The sequence below is a fragment of the Atractosteus spatula genome, chromosome 6, assembly GCF_055471065.1.
Source record: "Atractosteus spatula isolate fAtrSpa1 chromosome 6, fAtrSpa1.hap1, whole genome shotgun sequence".
Taxonomy (NCBI): Eukaryota; Metazoa; Chordata; class Actinopteri; order Semionotiformes; family Lepisosteidae; genus Atractosteus; species Atractosteus spatula.
In genome coordinates, this window is record NC_142711.1 from 41,357,621 (window position 1) to 41,372,557 (window position 14,937).

The following is a 14,937-nucleotide window of genomic DNA, read 5'->3' on the forward strand; positions in this document are numbered from 1 at the left end:
TTTTAAAAAAAGAGAGGATGTAAATGCAATAAAATTACTGCTGGGTATGATATTGTATCATAAATACTATAATAATAGTTCAGGAAAATGTATGTGACCTAAGCGTACTTCTTATCAAAAGCTGAAAAAGAAAGCTTTACAGGAACATCTATTTATTTGACATTTGGTCCACATAACAACCACAAAACAAGTCATATGGCAAACATCTGTGTTGTCAGCTACAAAAATAATTGTAATGCCTTTGGCTAATTTAGGACTTTTTTCCACAGAAAAAGGCAATCATACTTTAATGACTGGAATATTTTATATCACTTCCTGACAGACAATTAAATATTTGATGTTTTTACTAAACAAATAACCACCAAGCAGGAACGATAACAAAACTTTTAAGTAGTGTGAAAGCAATTTTGGTAAATGTTTTAGGGCAAAAAAGGACAAATAGTTCCTGCAAGCGCTGTAAGAAAATCTCCGTCATTATTGATTTAAGAAACCTTTTACAAAAAGAGGAGAAATTATGCTTTGTCTCTTATAGGCTATATCCGAGAAAAAAGTAACTATAGTTGCTGTATAACTAGCAAGTCAACTTTGAAATGTTTTAGCTTTCCTAAAAGTTTTGCAAAAATTAACATTATTAAAGGAGGATTTCACAGTACAGGTAACTAAGCTATACAAGATAAACAATGGACTGACATAAATACTTGAAATAGCATAACTGTAGAAAAGGCTAAAGATATAGTAATTCTGTTTAGCATTATTGTTCATATGTTTACAGTTTAGGTTTTGAATTCCAGTATGCCTGATTTGCATTCATTCTGACCAATACTTTTGGTAGTTTGATCAGAAAATATTGAGTTCATCTGGTTTTAGTGGTAGTATCAGCCAGTTAAGTTAGACAAACAATACAACTTTATTTCAGTTAAATCTTTTTCATGTTTTTAATCAGTTAAATGATTAACCAAGTTTCTGAATTATACAACACTCAAGTCTTTGAGTGTTAAATCCATCAAATGTCTAATATATTGAACTGAGAAAAAAAAAATAATTAGAACAATTTTGGTATGTTTTGTATTGTCCTTGTACTGTTTGTGTTGTCATCATACTCAGTTCAATAAATCTCATAACATTACTCAAAAACAGCAAATCCACATTTTAAATGCATTTTAAATTTTTAGAATTTGAGATAGCAATTGTAAACAAATTGCATGACATTTTCAAAGGGGAAGGTAAATTCCTTCTAGTAACAGCCTCGTGCCAATATCTGTCCTTATTAAAACCAATTCAATTCACTTGTAAATTAATGACTATTCGTTATTCACAAAGTGCTTCTTTATTTGGATCTTGCCTGCAGTTCTGCCCCCAAAAAGCCAGAGGCCGCTAATTTTGGTCCAAAAAAACTCACTGATGCGCTTGTTCTAGGCATGAAAACTGAGGGCAAATTATGAATATTATTATTATATTCACATATTTATTTTTAATGATTAAAACAGTATACAAACAGTGCACACCGGAGGACACGCAGTGTTGTAGAGTGTGCTCTGGGCATTTAGAAGATGCGCTTTCGATGCCTACACAAATCATAGAGGGGTTTTAGATTTTCACCTTGGGTTCTTGTTGGGTGTGTTATGCTGCACAACATTGCAGTGCACGCTGGCATACGCCTTCACCATGATGTAGAGGAAGATGAGGACGAGGAGACAGAGGAAGAAAACATTGCTATTGACTTACCGGGAGAGAAGAGAGAGGGACTTCACCAGGTGGGTTTGGATGCATGAAGGCATATAATTACAAATGTTTTTGCTTGATTTGTATACTGTTTTTATTTATGTTTGTGATATGTGGATTGTGTTTGTTATTTTACATTGTGTTAGTTCCGTTTTATTTGTTACATCATTAAATACACTGCATACCGCTTCTTGAGTCATCTCATGGTTCCACTCAATTCAAACTTTATTGTCTTTATGTCAGAGATGCAAAAGAGTGCAAAGCAAAACAAGAAAAAGGGCAACTGGGGTGTGGAGCTATATTTCAAGAAGGAGGCTCCATTTGGTCTGTTGTGCCTACAGTATGTCTGGAAAGAGAGTACATAAATTATTGACACAGCCACAACATGTCATGCTATTGTTTTATGGATCTGTCATACAGAAATCGATGTAAAGCCTATACATCTTTCATTTTGACTTGATTAAATAACTCTCCTTGTTCTGAGGGCAATATAATTGGCACTTAAATGGAGGGCCCGTTGAATTGTGCCTCTGCCAATGCGAGCTGTTTAGCCAGGATGTCAAGTTTTGCCTTCTTTAACAGAACCAGCTCCTGATGGTGCCTCTCCCGCTGCTGGAGCTCTTTTTGTTTCAGCTGGAGCTGTTCTTTCTCTAGCTGAAGCCTCTCTTTTTCCAGTGCTATCAGCTCTTGACTACACCCACAAGCATTAGATTCTCTGTCCTTCTCAGGTGGAGCCCTTTGACTGGGCCCTGTGTGTGAGGGTCCTGGAGATGAGCCAGTACTGGAGCTGGGGGAAAGATGCACCGGAGAGGCAGGTTGTGGTGAGGTAGATGGAAATTCATTCAAGTACACATCTACCCTTTCAGATATTCCTTCTGTCACTGTTGGCCCCAGCATGCCAGGACCCTCTCCTCCTCTGTGGTGAGAGGCATTGTGAGTAACTGCCCTCCACCAGTTTTAGACCTCTCTCTCCTCAACTCCGTCCCCCTTCTTTTCACCAAACATGAACAGTCGCGCCATTTTTTTCTGACTTCTGCTCCAGATCTTCTAAATGCACCACAGGCACTTATGCTGTTTGCAGTGTCGCCCCATTTCTTTTTTTTCCTCTGTGCGTTTGTGAGACTTTTTCGAGCATTGGAAAACAGCACTTCTCTGTTTTTTTTCTACCTCCTCCAACAGATGATTTAATTCTTCCTTTGAAAAGCGTTTTCTTTTACGGCCGCTTTTTGCCATTCTTCCTTATTTATGCAGGGAAGGAACTTTGAGCCTATTTATAGAAGTGTGACTAATTGATTGATTGACTAAAGGATTTTGTGTGTGTGTGTGCGTGTGTGTAATGAATGCTTTTCTAATACTGGTTTTAAAACGTTTATACTTTTCGGGTGTAACAGTGAAGACATATATTTGACACTAAGTGAAATCGATGGTTCAGTTTTCGACTGGCGATTTTCTGATGCAGGGAAGGAATCAACAAAAAAGTACTTCAAACTCAGTCGTTAAATTTCGGATTACGAAACCGTTCGGGAAACACTCGCAGAATTGACAAGTTATTTTCTCACGTCCTTCTTTTGTTTGTTAGTTATTCACTAAGATTAATCGTTTTCGGGAAACCCACCCCTGTACAGTTATAAAAATCTCTGGGCACTGATTAATATAGTGTTACGGCGTGTTCTCCCCCCCTCAGTAAATTTATACCGTCAGCTTCTACAAGACCTGCAAATCCATCTATGTTCTCATTTACTGTATGTCGTCAAAAAAACTGACCTCACAGCCAGTGAACCACAGCTGGATGCTTAAGAATTCCAGTTCAAAGATAAACACAATGCGAACGAGGTTTGAACTTTGAAGTTTATGTTTCAATTACAGTTCAAATAACACTTGTAACACTTCAAAGTTGTCTGTAATCACAGTTAGTAAAAAGAGCAATAAAAACATCAACGTGTATATATTTTGGCGGATTACTGCTTTTCGATCTAGGCAACATCAATAACCATAGATCAAGTCAGTTTAATCTCAGATCTTTCTGGTTAGGCCCCCTACTGACCGGACTGGCAGAGTATAGTGTCACTAGCAGTGACGATAAATGTAGAGCTAAACAAAGCCACTTATGCAGACAAGTGCTCGTTGTTGTACGGACTACAGTATTTAGGCATGATAGATCACGATTCAAGCCTCCTACAGTTTTCGAAGACAACATAGTTCATATTTTTAAGAAAGGAGGAATTACATTGAAAACGAATGGTTTTCATTCATAAATTCAACCAAGTTACTGCGTAGGCTGAAAGCTTTCCAGTGCTGAGCGAAAATGCCCACGCGTACCAAAGAATGGCAGATTCATAACAGTACAAAGTTTTATCCCTCAAAATCAGATTTTTTCTTTTCAAAGTGCAATGAGAACTACAGCTGTAGTTCATAAATTGGAAACTCAAGGATATAACGCAAGTTGTCTGTACAACCCATAATTATGTCAAATTACAATGATTAAAATTTGTATTACTGTAATAATGTTTATTTATTAATATTATAACTATTTTAATGGATCAGAGAATGTTCAAGAAAAGGCTTAGTCTGATTATTATACATGCTCTTAACATTTTACGATTGGGGATTATGCAATAGACTAGATTATGTTGTAATTACTTTTAAAAAATTATCTTTTATGTACACAAGGGTTAAATAATCGTTTTAATTGCGGGACGTTACTACAGCAGTTATAATGAAAAAAAAACTATATATTTAAAACCCGATGGGGTATAAAGAATCTAGACATTATTTTTAAGATAAGTCGCTTAGTCGCTTTAAAATTAAATTGCTTTGTAAACTGAGCAAAGTATAAAGATTACAAAAGTAAATACATGAAAATTAAAACAAACAATTCCATGTTTTTACTCTGCAATAAAAAACCTATAAAAGTATTACTATCATTAAATTCCAAGAGAATTATATTAAAAATGTCTGTTCGAAAACCTAGTAGTGTATTAATCGATATACAGTATAAAGCAAAACATAATTTTATGAAAAGATACTCTAAATCGTTAAAATCACGTAATGTCAAAATAGTGTAGCGCAAATGCATATACAAATTCAACACTATAAAAGCCTAGTAACATTTTGTAATATACAACAATTTCATATAAACAATAAATTATGTAGTACAACCCCTGGTTAAGATCATAGCTGTTCTTTGAGGATTTATCTCAAAAAGCATAGATAGCTGCATCTAATCCATATTTTGTGTCCGCATCAAAATATTCCACTGTTAAAATATTTTAACAGTTCAAATAATTCCTTTCTGATAGATTTATACTCTCCGAATAGCACAATACTGTGAAAAACACCATTTATCACTCTAATCTCTTCTCTTTCTGATGTAATGATAATGAATAAACTAACTTCTGTCTGGATGAAACGTTAAAGTACGTACAGTATAGTGTATGTAAAATGTCAACCAAGCCAAGCATCTCAGTACCACTGAACACTTCATCCCTTTGCTGTGAAAAAAAGTACAGGCTACATGTCAGGAATTTTAGAGAAGGCGGAAAAGGAGATAAGGTCTTGAACTCAGGACGCCTACTATTTTTCAGCCACTGGACCGAGAACTGCCTGAGTTTTAGTTAAAGGCGAGAAAGGAAGAGGGAGAAAGTGAAGATAATATCTAATAAAAAAAGTTCTAGCCCCTTTTTATGCAAAGCTTTGATCTTTCTGTCCCGAGGGCGATTAGAGGACTACAAAATCTCTTCAACTAATCATCAAGTAATTGAGATAGGGCTGGAAGGTTTTAGATTAAAAACGTGACTACAGAACATAATATATAGACGACAAGCAAAGCTTTATGTAAAAAAACCCACTCAATTATATCACTGTATTTGTATACTCTATACATCTAAGACGATATGACTTTCTTAGGACAAATGCATTGATATACAGTATTCGGATTCGGAAATAATTTTTAAGAATTCCAGGAAGAAAAAGATGAGGTAATGACATCTGAATTCCTATCTTCAAAGGGGGCTTGTTAGAAAAAAAAGATATCCCAGATATCTCAAATTACATCATAAGACAAATATCTGAATGCCTTAAAAATCTAAGCTATAGCAAAATTCTTTCCTTAAAAGATAAAATGATTGTACTTCATATTTGAGAGTACACAGAGATCATATTTCTTTTGTAGTTCAGAATTGTAATGTTTTGTAGTTTGTAATTGTAATGTGCAGTCTTAAAAATCTAATGGATTTTCTGAACAGGATAATTAAGTGAAAAACATGGAATCACTCTAATGACAATTCTAATGAAAATGAATTTGGACTGAAAGCTTAAAAGTCGTAAAAGAATTCAGCAGAGATTAAAATCCCAATTAGAAACTGAAAGATTTTATTGGCATTTGGAATTCATTACTGAAAAAAAGGAAATTCAGGGGGTTCATAACAAAACTTGGGAACATAAAATGAATAAACTTAAATCTCGGTTCTATGTGAGAAATCGTTTTTTTTAGTTGTATGGTAGATGCATATAAAAGAAAAATTTTATGATCCGCCACTTGATGGCACTCGTTACATACTAGTTACGAATGGTAGTGTAAGTGAGGATGGGTTGTCGATGTCTCATTTAGAATGAGTCTTGAATACAAAAAAGTTCTATCTCTAGGAACTTTCAAATGTTCGTCACATGACGTCAAAGTAAACTTCTAGCTTAAGACTGGGTGACTCACTTCATCCTTGCACGACGAAGCACATTCGTGAGTCTGCTGCTGAAATTGAATCTTTTAATTTATTAAAATTAACTTTTGCCATCAAGGATTTTTCTTAATTTGAGTCTATTTCCCATTATTATTATTATTATTATTATTATTATTAGTTTCACTAGTGAGTTGGTAGCTATCTGCTGCTGATAAATATATCTTATATACTGTATATTTTATAGATAAAACTGTTTAGAAAAATTATGAAGAATGTTATGAATCACAGAAATCGAACACATATTCTACTTCTTTCTTTATTTATCCTTTTATGTTCCTTAATACAAGACCAAAGAATAGTCACACACTTATTCTCTGAGCTTGACATCCCCTTTGGGAATTTCCGTATTAATTTACTTCGTAGTTTTGATTCTGTCATAAACCGATATAATAAACTTCTTATCCTGGATATTTCAGATATACTAATAGATATTTCAGTTTTAAACGTATTATATACCTTATTGCATCTTTGCAATAAAAATACAAAACAAAAAATACAAAACTGATGATCTTTTATTATAACTGACAATAAGGTAAGTATTCAAACGTTTCATGTGTTATTAGAGATTATTTTCACTACACACATAAGGTAATCCCATTTATACAAACGAAGTAGTAAATAAAATGTAGATGAATTACCGAAAACAACGAAGTGTTCCTAGAAACGGTTCAAAGACTAATTGTAAAATCATCTTATTAAATTCACTGTCGAAACGTGAAATTATATTGACAACATTTTCACGTTGTTTTTATTTTAATAATATATTTTATGGCTTTGCATCGTACTTTTCAATATACCGAGGACACTAAACAATATTGATGCCTTAGTATTTCTCGTGTTTCTTAAATTACTCAAAACGATCTGCATCTTTAACATTTCAGCACCACAGGAATGGACAGCGCCAATAACTGCTAAGAATGCATGAAATTCACAGGGGTTCGGGAAGCCTGTTCGTTTCCACTTGTTATTCCTTCCATAAATGCCATCGAAAAAATAAACATAAAATATAAAACAATAAAAAACTCAAAGTGCCTCGTTCGTAAAGCTTTGAAAACGCCCACATAAAATGACCTCAACTGCCCGTAATATCGTTTAATAGGTACATTGACAAATATGATGACTTTTCTTTGTCTGAAAATTAAGTTTTTACTAAGCATCCTTGTGCGGTTTATGACTCTGACTAGTTCATCGATGAGGAAGGAAAAGTATTATTATATTCCGGGAGGAAGTGTTGATGACGTCTGTAGCATCCTTAATGTGACTTATTGAAAAAAGGCAAGCCGGCGGATTCATGAATAAAAATCCGAGGGAAACGGTACACCAAACAAAAGTTTCTGATAAAGATAATATGTAGACCAATGTTTACACTCCTTTTCACGAAGCGGTGTTTGTACAGAATTCTGATAATTGCATATTGTATATAAAAGTGCGGAGGGTTGGACACGTTGACGGGCACATAAGGAAACGGCAGAGGCGCTTCAGAGAAGAAGTGCCGTGAGAAAGATTTTATCTCATTCTCACAATCTCAGCCTCACCCGGATCGCATCCCGCACTACTGTCAACGTACTCTGCAATAGGTATGTGGCAATGTTCAATCTTTTTAGGCAAGTTCTGCTAAAGACAAGAATTAGAAGGGGGAATTCGTGATGAAGAAACTTGGATTGCGTTGTGGATTTTAAACAAAAGCGGCAAATCGTTCCTTTTTTCGTTTTTCCCTTACCCCTTTATCCTGAGGAGACAGTTACACCTGCATGGTTTTTCAGAAAAGTTTTTTTTAAGGGGGGCGGGAAGAAATATACAATTTCAAAACGTCTTTGCATTTCTTTCCTTTATGGAACAAGTGGACGCTTTATTACATAAAATGAATCTTAGAAACTATAGGGTTAGCTTATTGTTCTTTGTGCACGATTGACTATGACAACATAACTGAAGATGTGTACACGGTGGGTTTGGTTACGCCTTTGTACGTTAATTACAAAACATGTCTTAACTTTGAAACATTAACATGTTGCATGCGAACGGAAAGTTGTGATCGATGCTGTTCAATCTAACTTTTTGGTATATACACATTTTTTCGCAGAATGGCAATGTCTAGTAAAGCGACTTTAGGATTACTCATCTACGGAATCATAATGCACTGCAGTGTCTACTGTTCACCTATTGGGCTTAATTATCCTAAAATTAGGTAGGTAACGCAATTTGAATTATTGTTACTCTTGTAAAACAGTTTTGTGTTATGTGTGCTTTTTTAATTGAATATTTGCATTTTTAGTCTTCGACTCTGCAACAGGCAATTATTGAAGTTGGAAGCGGAATTTGCTCTGTATGTAATATGTTAAGCAGAAGTTGAAGCATTCTATATAAGAATATCAGAGACAACGTAAACAGATATGAAAAGCGTACGAAAATTCCAAGTTTAACTACACGCAAACACCAGTGTTTCTGGTGTTTCTTTTAAAATTATAATAACGCTGGCATTCGAATGTAGGGTATATCACAATATTATTACGACTTTCCTAATCAATCTAATAAAAATGCACCAGAAATTCGATGCTTTAGCTTGATAGAATATAACTGAAAGATTTTAGTGGCATTCTATAAAAAATAAACTCCACTAGAATTTCTGCTCAAAACCGTTCCGTCTCAAATAGTAGAAAAGACAAAGTATTGTCATAAATGCGCTATCATATTATTATACCAGTCTAATTATTGAAGAGAGAAACCATTAAAAAGAGTTCCTAACCACGATGCACTCGTCCTCCTTCAGTAGAGGGATTAATGTGGGTATGTAGACGAAAGTGCTCCCCTGGGTGCTGGTGGAATGGCGTCATTTACCGAGGCATGGGGCGAGGTGAGCAATGCTACCACATTTAAGTACAAGATCATCCAGTTTATTTATTTATGTATTTATTTCGCAGTAGGAATCAATAGTGCGATATTTGCTTAGCATCGTTTTGTTGACAGTAGTCTTACTGTATATTTACATATACTCTTCCGTGGCTATGTGCATCATTGACTTTACATTCGTTTTTTTTTGAAGAAGGTCAGTTAATCCTAGTTTTAGACTGGGCTATTCCGTTCTTTTAACTTTTCCCTGAAATGCTTTTTTAAAACTCGGACAAAATGAAACGTAACACCCGGGACTAACGTCCTGTTCAAAAAGGGCATAAAACATCTCTTTTAAAGGCCTCTTATGACATCGAAAGATGCGAATGCTTATACACGCAACATATTAAACACATTTTGGTATAATTAGATTAAACGTAATTTCCTACAGTAAATTATTTTTTTTCTTATTTAGAGCCACTTAAAATTGCCGTACTGAATTCGGATTAAGAACAAAAACACCTATTGTTTTAATTAAGGCAGTAGTGGTGTAGCCTTAAGATTTTTTTGGTAAATTTACTGGAAACAATCTGCCGGATAATGCGTTTTATTGTGAATTAATGTTAACGTGCAAGTAAATCGCGAAAACTGCGAAACTTCTTCACCTGCTTTTCCCATCCATCTAAGTATCCCTATACAACATTGATCATTGTATTATTAATTTATGAGTAAATGAAAATCCCGGAAGAAATGCTAATTACTGTTTTTTTTCTTCCAGACTTGAAAACGAAGTGTATGACGAAGACGGAAATTCATTACCGGACTTGGCTTTCGACAGTGATCAAATTGCTATAAGAAGCCCTCCATCTGTTATTGACGACGTGTACACGTTATATTACCCACCGGAGAAGAGGTGATTATCTTTTTAAATCTTCATGAAAAGCATGTGGGGCATTTCATTGCTAGGACCTTATTTCTGTTTAACGTGCTTTTTTGTTTTCCCCTGTTTTCGTTGTTGACTGAATGTACTACCTAGACAACACATTTTGCTGGAATCTGACTGTGTAAAAAGCCTGTAGTGCCTTCCTTACAATGAAAGTCAGGAAACAAAGTGATTATGATGTTCCAAAAGAACACGGACAACTCAAGAGAGAAAAAGAGAATGGACGTTATGGCACGCCTCTCTGTAAAGTAATTAAACAGTGCGAATTTGTGTAAATCTGTATTAATATAATTATTAACATGGCCTATATTTTGGATCATAAGTGGCAAAGTAATATTAGTATGCTGCCTTTACGCTTGGTCACTGACGATCTATGTTTGGCATTTTATTATCTCAGAACAGAAAGGCATGCAGATGGAATATTTAATAAAGCCTACAGGAAGGTGTTGGGTCAGTTATCAGCAAGAAAATATCTTCATTCTCTGATGGCAAAACGTGTAGGGTAAGAAGATTTCTTTTAAGCGTTTCTCTTGGTTGACCTGTCTTTTTATGTATTATTTTTATGTGATAATTTCCATTTCTGTGCCCCCTCCCTTTTCATCTGTATCATTCGATGTTTAAGGAATATCTCATTTATCTTTTCCTCTGTGCCTTCTTCTTTAATAATTTTAAGGAACAATAAAACGAAAATAAAATCAGTTTACCAGGAAAGACTATTAAAGCGTAAATTAGGCTATGAAACGTCTCTTTGGAAAGCACTTCTTTACAATTCCCATTGTTTAATATGTTTCTTTAAGGAGAACTGCTCAGAATCCACGTGGGTGAATAAATTACATTCCAAGTATGAATAATTTATATTGATATATAGTCTCTAGGGTTCAACAAAAGAAAAATCTGTTCTTCCTCCTTAAAATCCCTAGATGAGCAAAACATAATATTAGACAATATACTATGTAAATTATTCCTTAATATTTTTCGTTTTTTGGTAAACAAAACTGATTTTCGAAACTTTTAAGCAAAACATTGCAAATTTAAATATATACTTAGAAAGTGAAAGTCTTTTTGCTGCCATAGACTTTGATTCATTGGCGGGGAAAATGTTCGTGCAACTCGGAAACATCCTGGTTTTCCATTTTGCAGTGGGGGAAGCAATATGGAAGATGATTCGGAACCGCTATCCAAAAGGCATTCTGACGGGATCTTCACAGACAGCTACAGCCGCTACAGAAAACAAATGGCTGTCAAAAAATATCTTGCAGCGGTCCTGGGGAAAAGGTATAGACAGAGATTTAGAAACAAAGGACGCCGAGTAGCCTATTTGTAGCGTTCATTTACCAAACTGCCCTGTGTGTACAGCCCTGAGATCAAGTCATTTTGAGATAACCGAACAATCATTGGATCGCTCCTGTGTTCTTTAAACATGTATTTATGTATGAAGTAAAGCCATTAAAAATGAATATTTTGATAATAATATTGTTTTTCTTTTGTACAAAAGCACTTGAGAACGCACAGATCTACTTTGTGGACCAATCTTTTAGTTATATGTATATATAGCTATATATAAAACTCATATAAAGAAAGTGTGCACATGAACGTAAACAGCCTGAGCTCCTCTGTCTTTTAAAATCTATAAATTATATATAATATTGAAAATATACAGAAAAATAAATATATACAAAGACAATCATTGTTTTGAATGTTACACTTATTTTTGTAACTGAAATTAAGAGGTTAGTGTTTTTATTCACAACAGCCCTGAAGACTTTAATTATGACCATATTCTACAAGGCATAGACATTGATGCCCTCCCGGATGGGGATATTGAGGCTTTTTTGGGAGAATGGCTGAAACAGTTTTCTCCCGAATTTCCGGTGAGTTCCAAGGCTCCTTTTCAAAGGCCTGTCTGGAGGGACACTGCCCCTCTGTCTTCTCACCTCAGCTTTGCCCTATGATCTACAATTCTAAATACGTTATCTAACTTCTTACTTTCTTAATCTGTGATTATTGTTTTCTTTAAAAATCAAATCACCCAAATCATTTTCTTTCTATATTGGGACTTTTATGCTTTCAAACTGTGGGCTATTTGGTAGTATAAGTACTAAACAAGCTGCACAATAAACACTATAGGAAATATATGATATCTATGGGATAGGTGGTATAAACTAATTGACACTTTTTATTTTAATGGGTTTTCCTATACTGAAAGTCTGTTCCAAAAAGAGAATCTTGCAACCTCCTCACCCTCCAGAAAAAAAAATCTTCAAAAATTCAGGATATTGTGAGTTACAATAGCAGAGCCAATATACTTCACTACTTAGACCTTGTGCAAAGTATCATGTGTTACTCTCCAGTGCTGTCCATGTATTGAATAAGCTTTAGAAAAACCTTGAAAATGTTTAAGGTTTCTCATAATGATCTTCCCAAATAAAAGGTACCATGGTAATTGCTTTTCTTTCACAACAGAAGGAAGGTACATACTAAATTAAAAGGTGTAATTAGGAATATTTTAAGAAAAAGAAATCTTGGTACTTTTTATGTTGGTGAATTTAATTATATTTCTTGTCTATCATATGAAATTCTCCCAAGCATTCTTAAGAACATAAGTGTTTAATCTTCCTGCTCTTATTATTGTGCCTCACTTTATTGTCATGTGAAAAAATGTAAAGTTAGTATGAAATATTAAACACAATTGTAATAGCTACTAAATCAGTGCAATCTTAAGCAACAAAGCATTATTTGATCACTGATTTTGGTTATATTGTATTGTGTATATTGTAGTAAATGTTTTATTTTTCCAAGATTACGGAAAAAAATCACTATTTTTTCTTTAATGCTGAATGTAAATTTATCAACTCGATAACCTCTTGTCTTCTGATCTGTATTCATGAAGCGGTCAGGTCAGAGTAATGTATAATAGGGCCCTATTCATAAGCATTTCAAAGCATTTCAGTGGGTTTTGTTTTTTATTCATTTTTTTGTTAACTGTAGACCTGTTTTGATTGTCATTGGGCTCCATTTATCAACTGCTGCACAATGATTATTATTTTGTAACATTTTCCCCTTAAAGAGTAAAAACACATATGAAACATTTGAAGAACTTGAGATAAATTGTTTACAACTTGATTTCAAACATTTTTGGGAGGTCTATGCAACTTGCACTTTCTTGCACCTCTGCTTTATAGCAGCGTAAAGGGTGCCTGGATTTTTTAAGTCTCCCTTTACAGATTAGTCATTAAATATCTATTCCTGTGTCTTTTGTAAGAAAGCAAATACGTAGATAGTTGTTATTTAAATCAATGTAATTTCAAGTTTTGTGAACAGGGCTCATTGAGAAACAGAGTAGGTTAAATTAGCACTGAGACAAATCAATTCTCCAGCAGGAACAAGCTGGCTACAAAAGTTTGAAGGGGAGAGCTGAGCAAAAGGTTGCCACACCTCATTACAACAGCGGGATTCAAGTGAATGACTTTTCCTCACACATTTCCTCTGAGAGAAAGTTCAGGTTCAGTGAACTTGACTAATACTAACTGATATGATGAGTGAACCTTTAAAACTGCTGAACGGCTACTCTTAGAGAGAGAAGAGAAGATTTAACATGAGTTCTCAAACAAACAGTGACTGTCACCAGGATTGTCTACTTTAAAGCTCAGAATCAGAAAAATACAAACACTTGTCCCTCATCAACCATTAATGTAAAGTTTTGAAGAGGAAATCCAGTGTTAAGCACACCACGCCATGCAGACACTGCCAGTTGAGACTTTTGATAGCACCACTAGAGCAAAGTGATTCGATCTGTGCCTGAGTCTTGTGTATGAAATCAATCTTTCTTTAATTTTGCATTCTCCTCCAGGCTTTGTGACGCAGGATGCAGCTTGCAGCTTTGGTGCCTTGCTTCGACTTTAAAATCGCCACGAATCACAGATGGCTATTTAGTGGCCCTACAATGCTGCAAACCATCAGCTTACATTTCACTTTTTGGTGCTTGTTTTTGTGCTGGGCAGAACTTTGATTTTAGTAGCACCAGGATTAGACTTAAAGTGCGTTTTTGCTATTTCTTTTTTCAGTTTTTTTGGAGTTCTAGTTTAGAGATTTGATAGATAGTTGCAAGCATCATGGTACTCTCTCCGTATAGCCTACTGTGTATAATTTTGAAAGCGCCAAAAGCCTTACTAAACGTGAAGATTAATTCATATATATATAACTATTGTGTGAAAAATGAATATCAACAAGCAACATCATTATAATTACACACGGAACTCCTTAGGGGTTACGTTTATAAATGTTTAAAAGTGTTGTAAGATTTGTATGAATAAATTTTTGTAAACAACACAATTTCGTCTAATCTTTGAAACACATATCTTCAAAGTTATATAAAGCACATATTTAAGTATAGGTATAAATTCCAGTTGATAACAGACTTTGAAAAAGTACAGTCTGTTACTTACTCCACATACTCTATAAGTGTACACAGTTCACCAAGATATTTCACAGAGAAGGCACACTACTGGTCCCACGTAAGCCAGAATATGTGTAGCAAACAAAACAAAGGCCAATCTAGACTGAGAAAGATAGAGGACAAGTTGAGGTGTGGAAGCTTTCTAAGATTAATAAGGTCTGAGTTCGTCTATTTCAAAGAAATGTGAAATCCAATAAAACAAGTCTTGAAATACAGTAAAAGTACTGTAAACACTGTATCTCAGTTCTTCAACT

General features: G+C 34.6%; 1 protein-coding gene across 5 annotated transcripts; it reads left to right on the forward strand.

The window, feature by feature from the left end:
- The first annotated feature begins 7,742 nt into the window (after window positions 1-7,742).
- On the forward strand, window positions 7,743-14,556 carry adcyap1b (adenylate cyclase activating polypeptide 1b). Of its 5 annotated transcripts, XM_088918777.1 has the most exons (7): window positions 7,744-8,035; window positions 8,539-8,643; window positions 10,063-10,197; window positions 10,625-10,729; window positions 11,368-11,502; window positions 11,981-12,098; window positions 14,078-14,556. In XM_088918777.1, the coding sequence occupies exons 2-7, from the start codon at window positions 8,540-8,542 to the stop codon at window positions 14,084-14,086; spliced, it is 606 nt and encodes a 201-aa protein (XP_088774903.1). In that variant the 5' UTR covers window positions 7,744-8,035; window position 8,539; the 3' UTR covers window positions 14,087-14,556. The 5 variants fall into 5 exon arrangements, with proteins under 5 accessions (XP_088774906.1, XP_088774903.1, XP_088774901.1 ...); XM_088918775.1 differs by lacking the exon at window positions 11,981-12,098; XM_088918776.1 differs by lacking the exons at window positions 10,625-10,729; window positions 11,981-12,098.
- The last annotated feature ends 381 nt before the right edge of the window (window positions 14,557-14,937 follow it).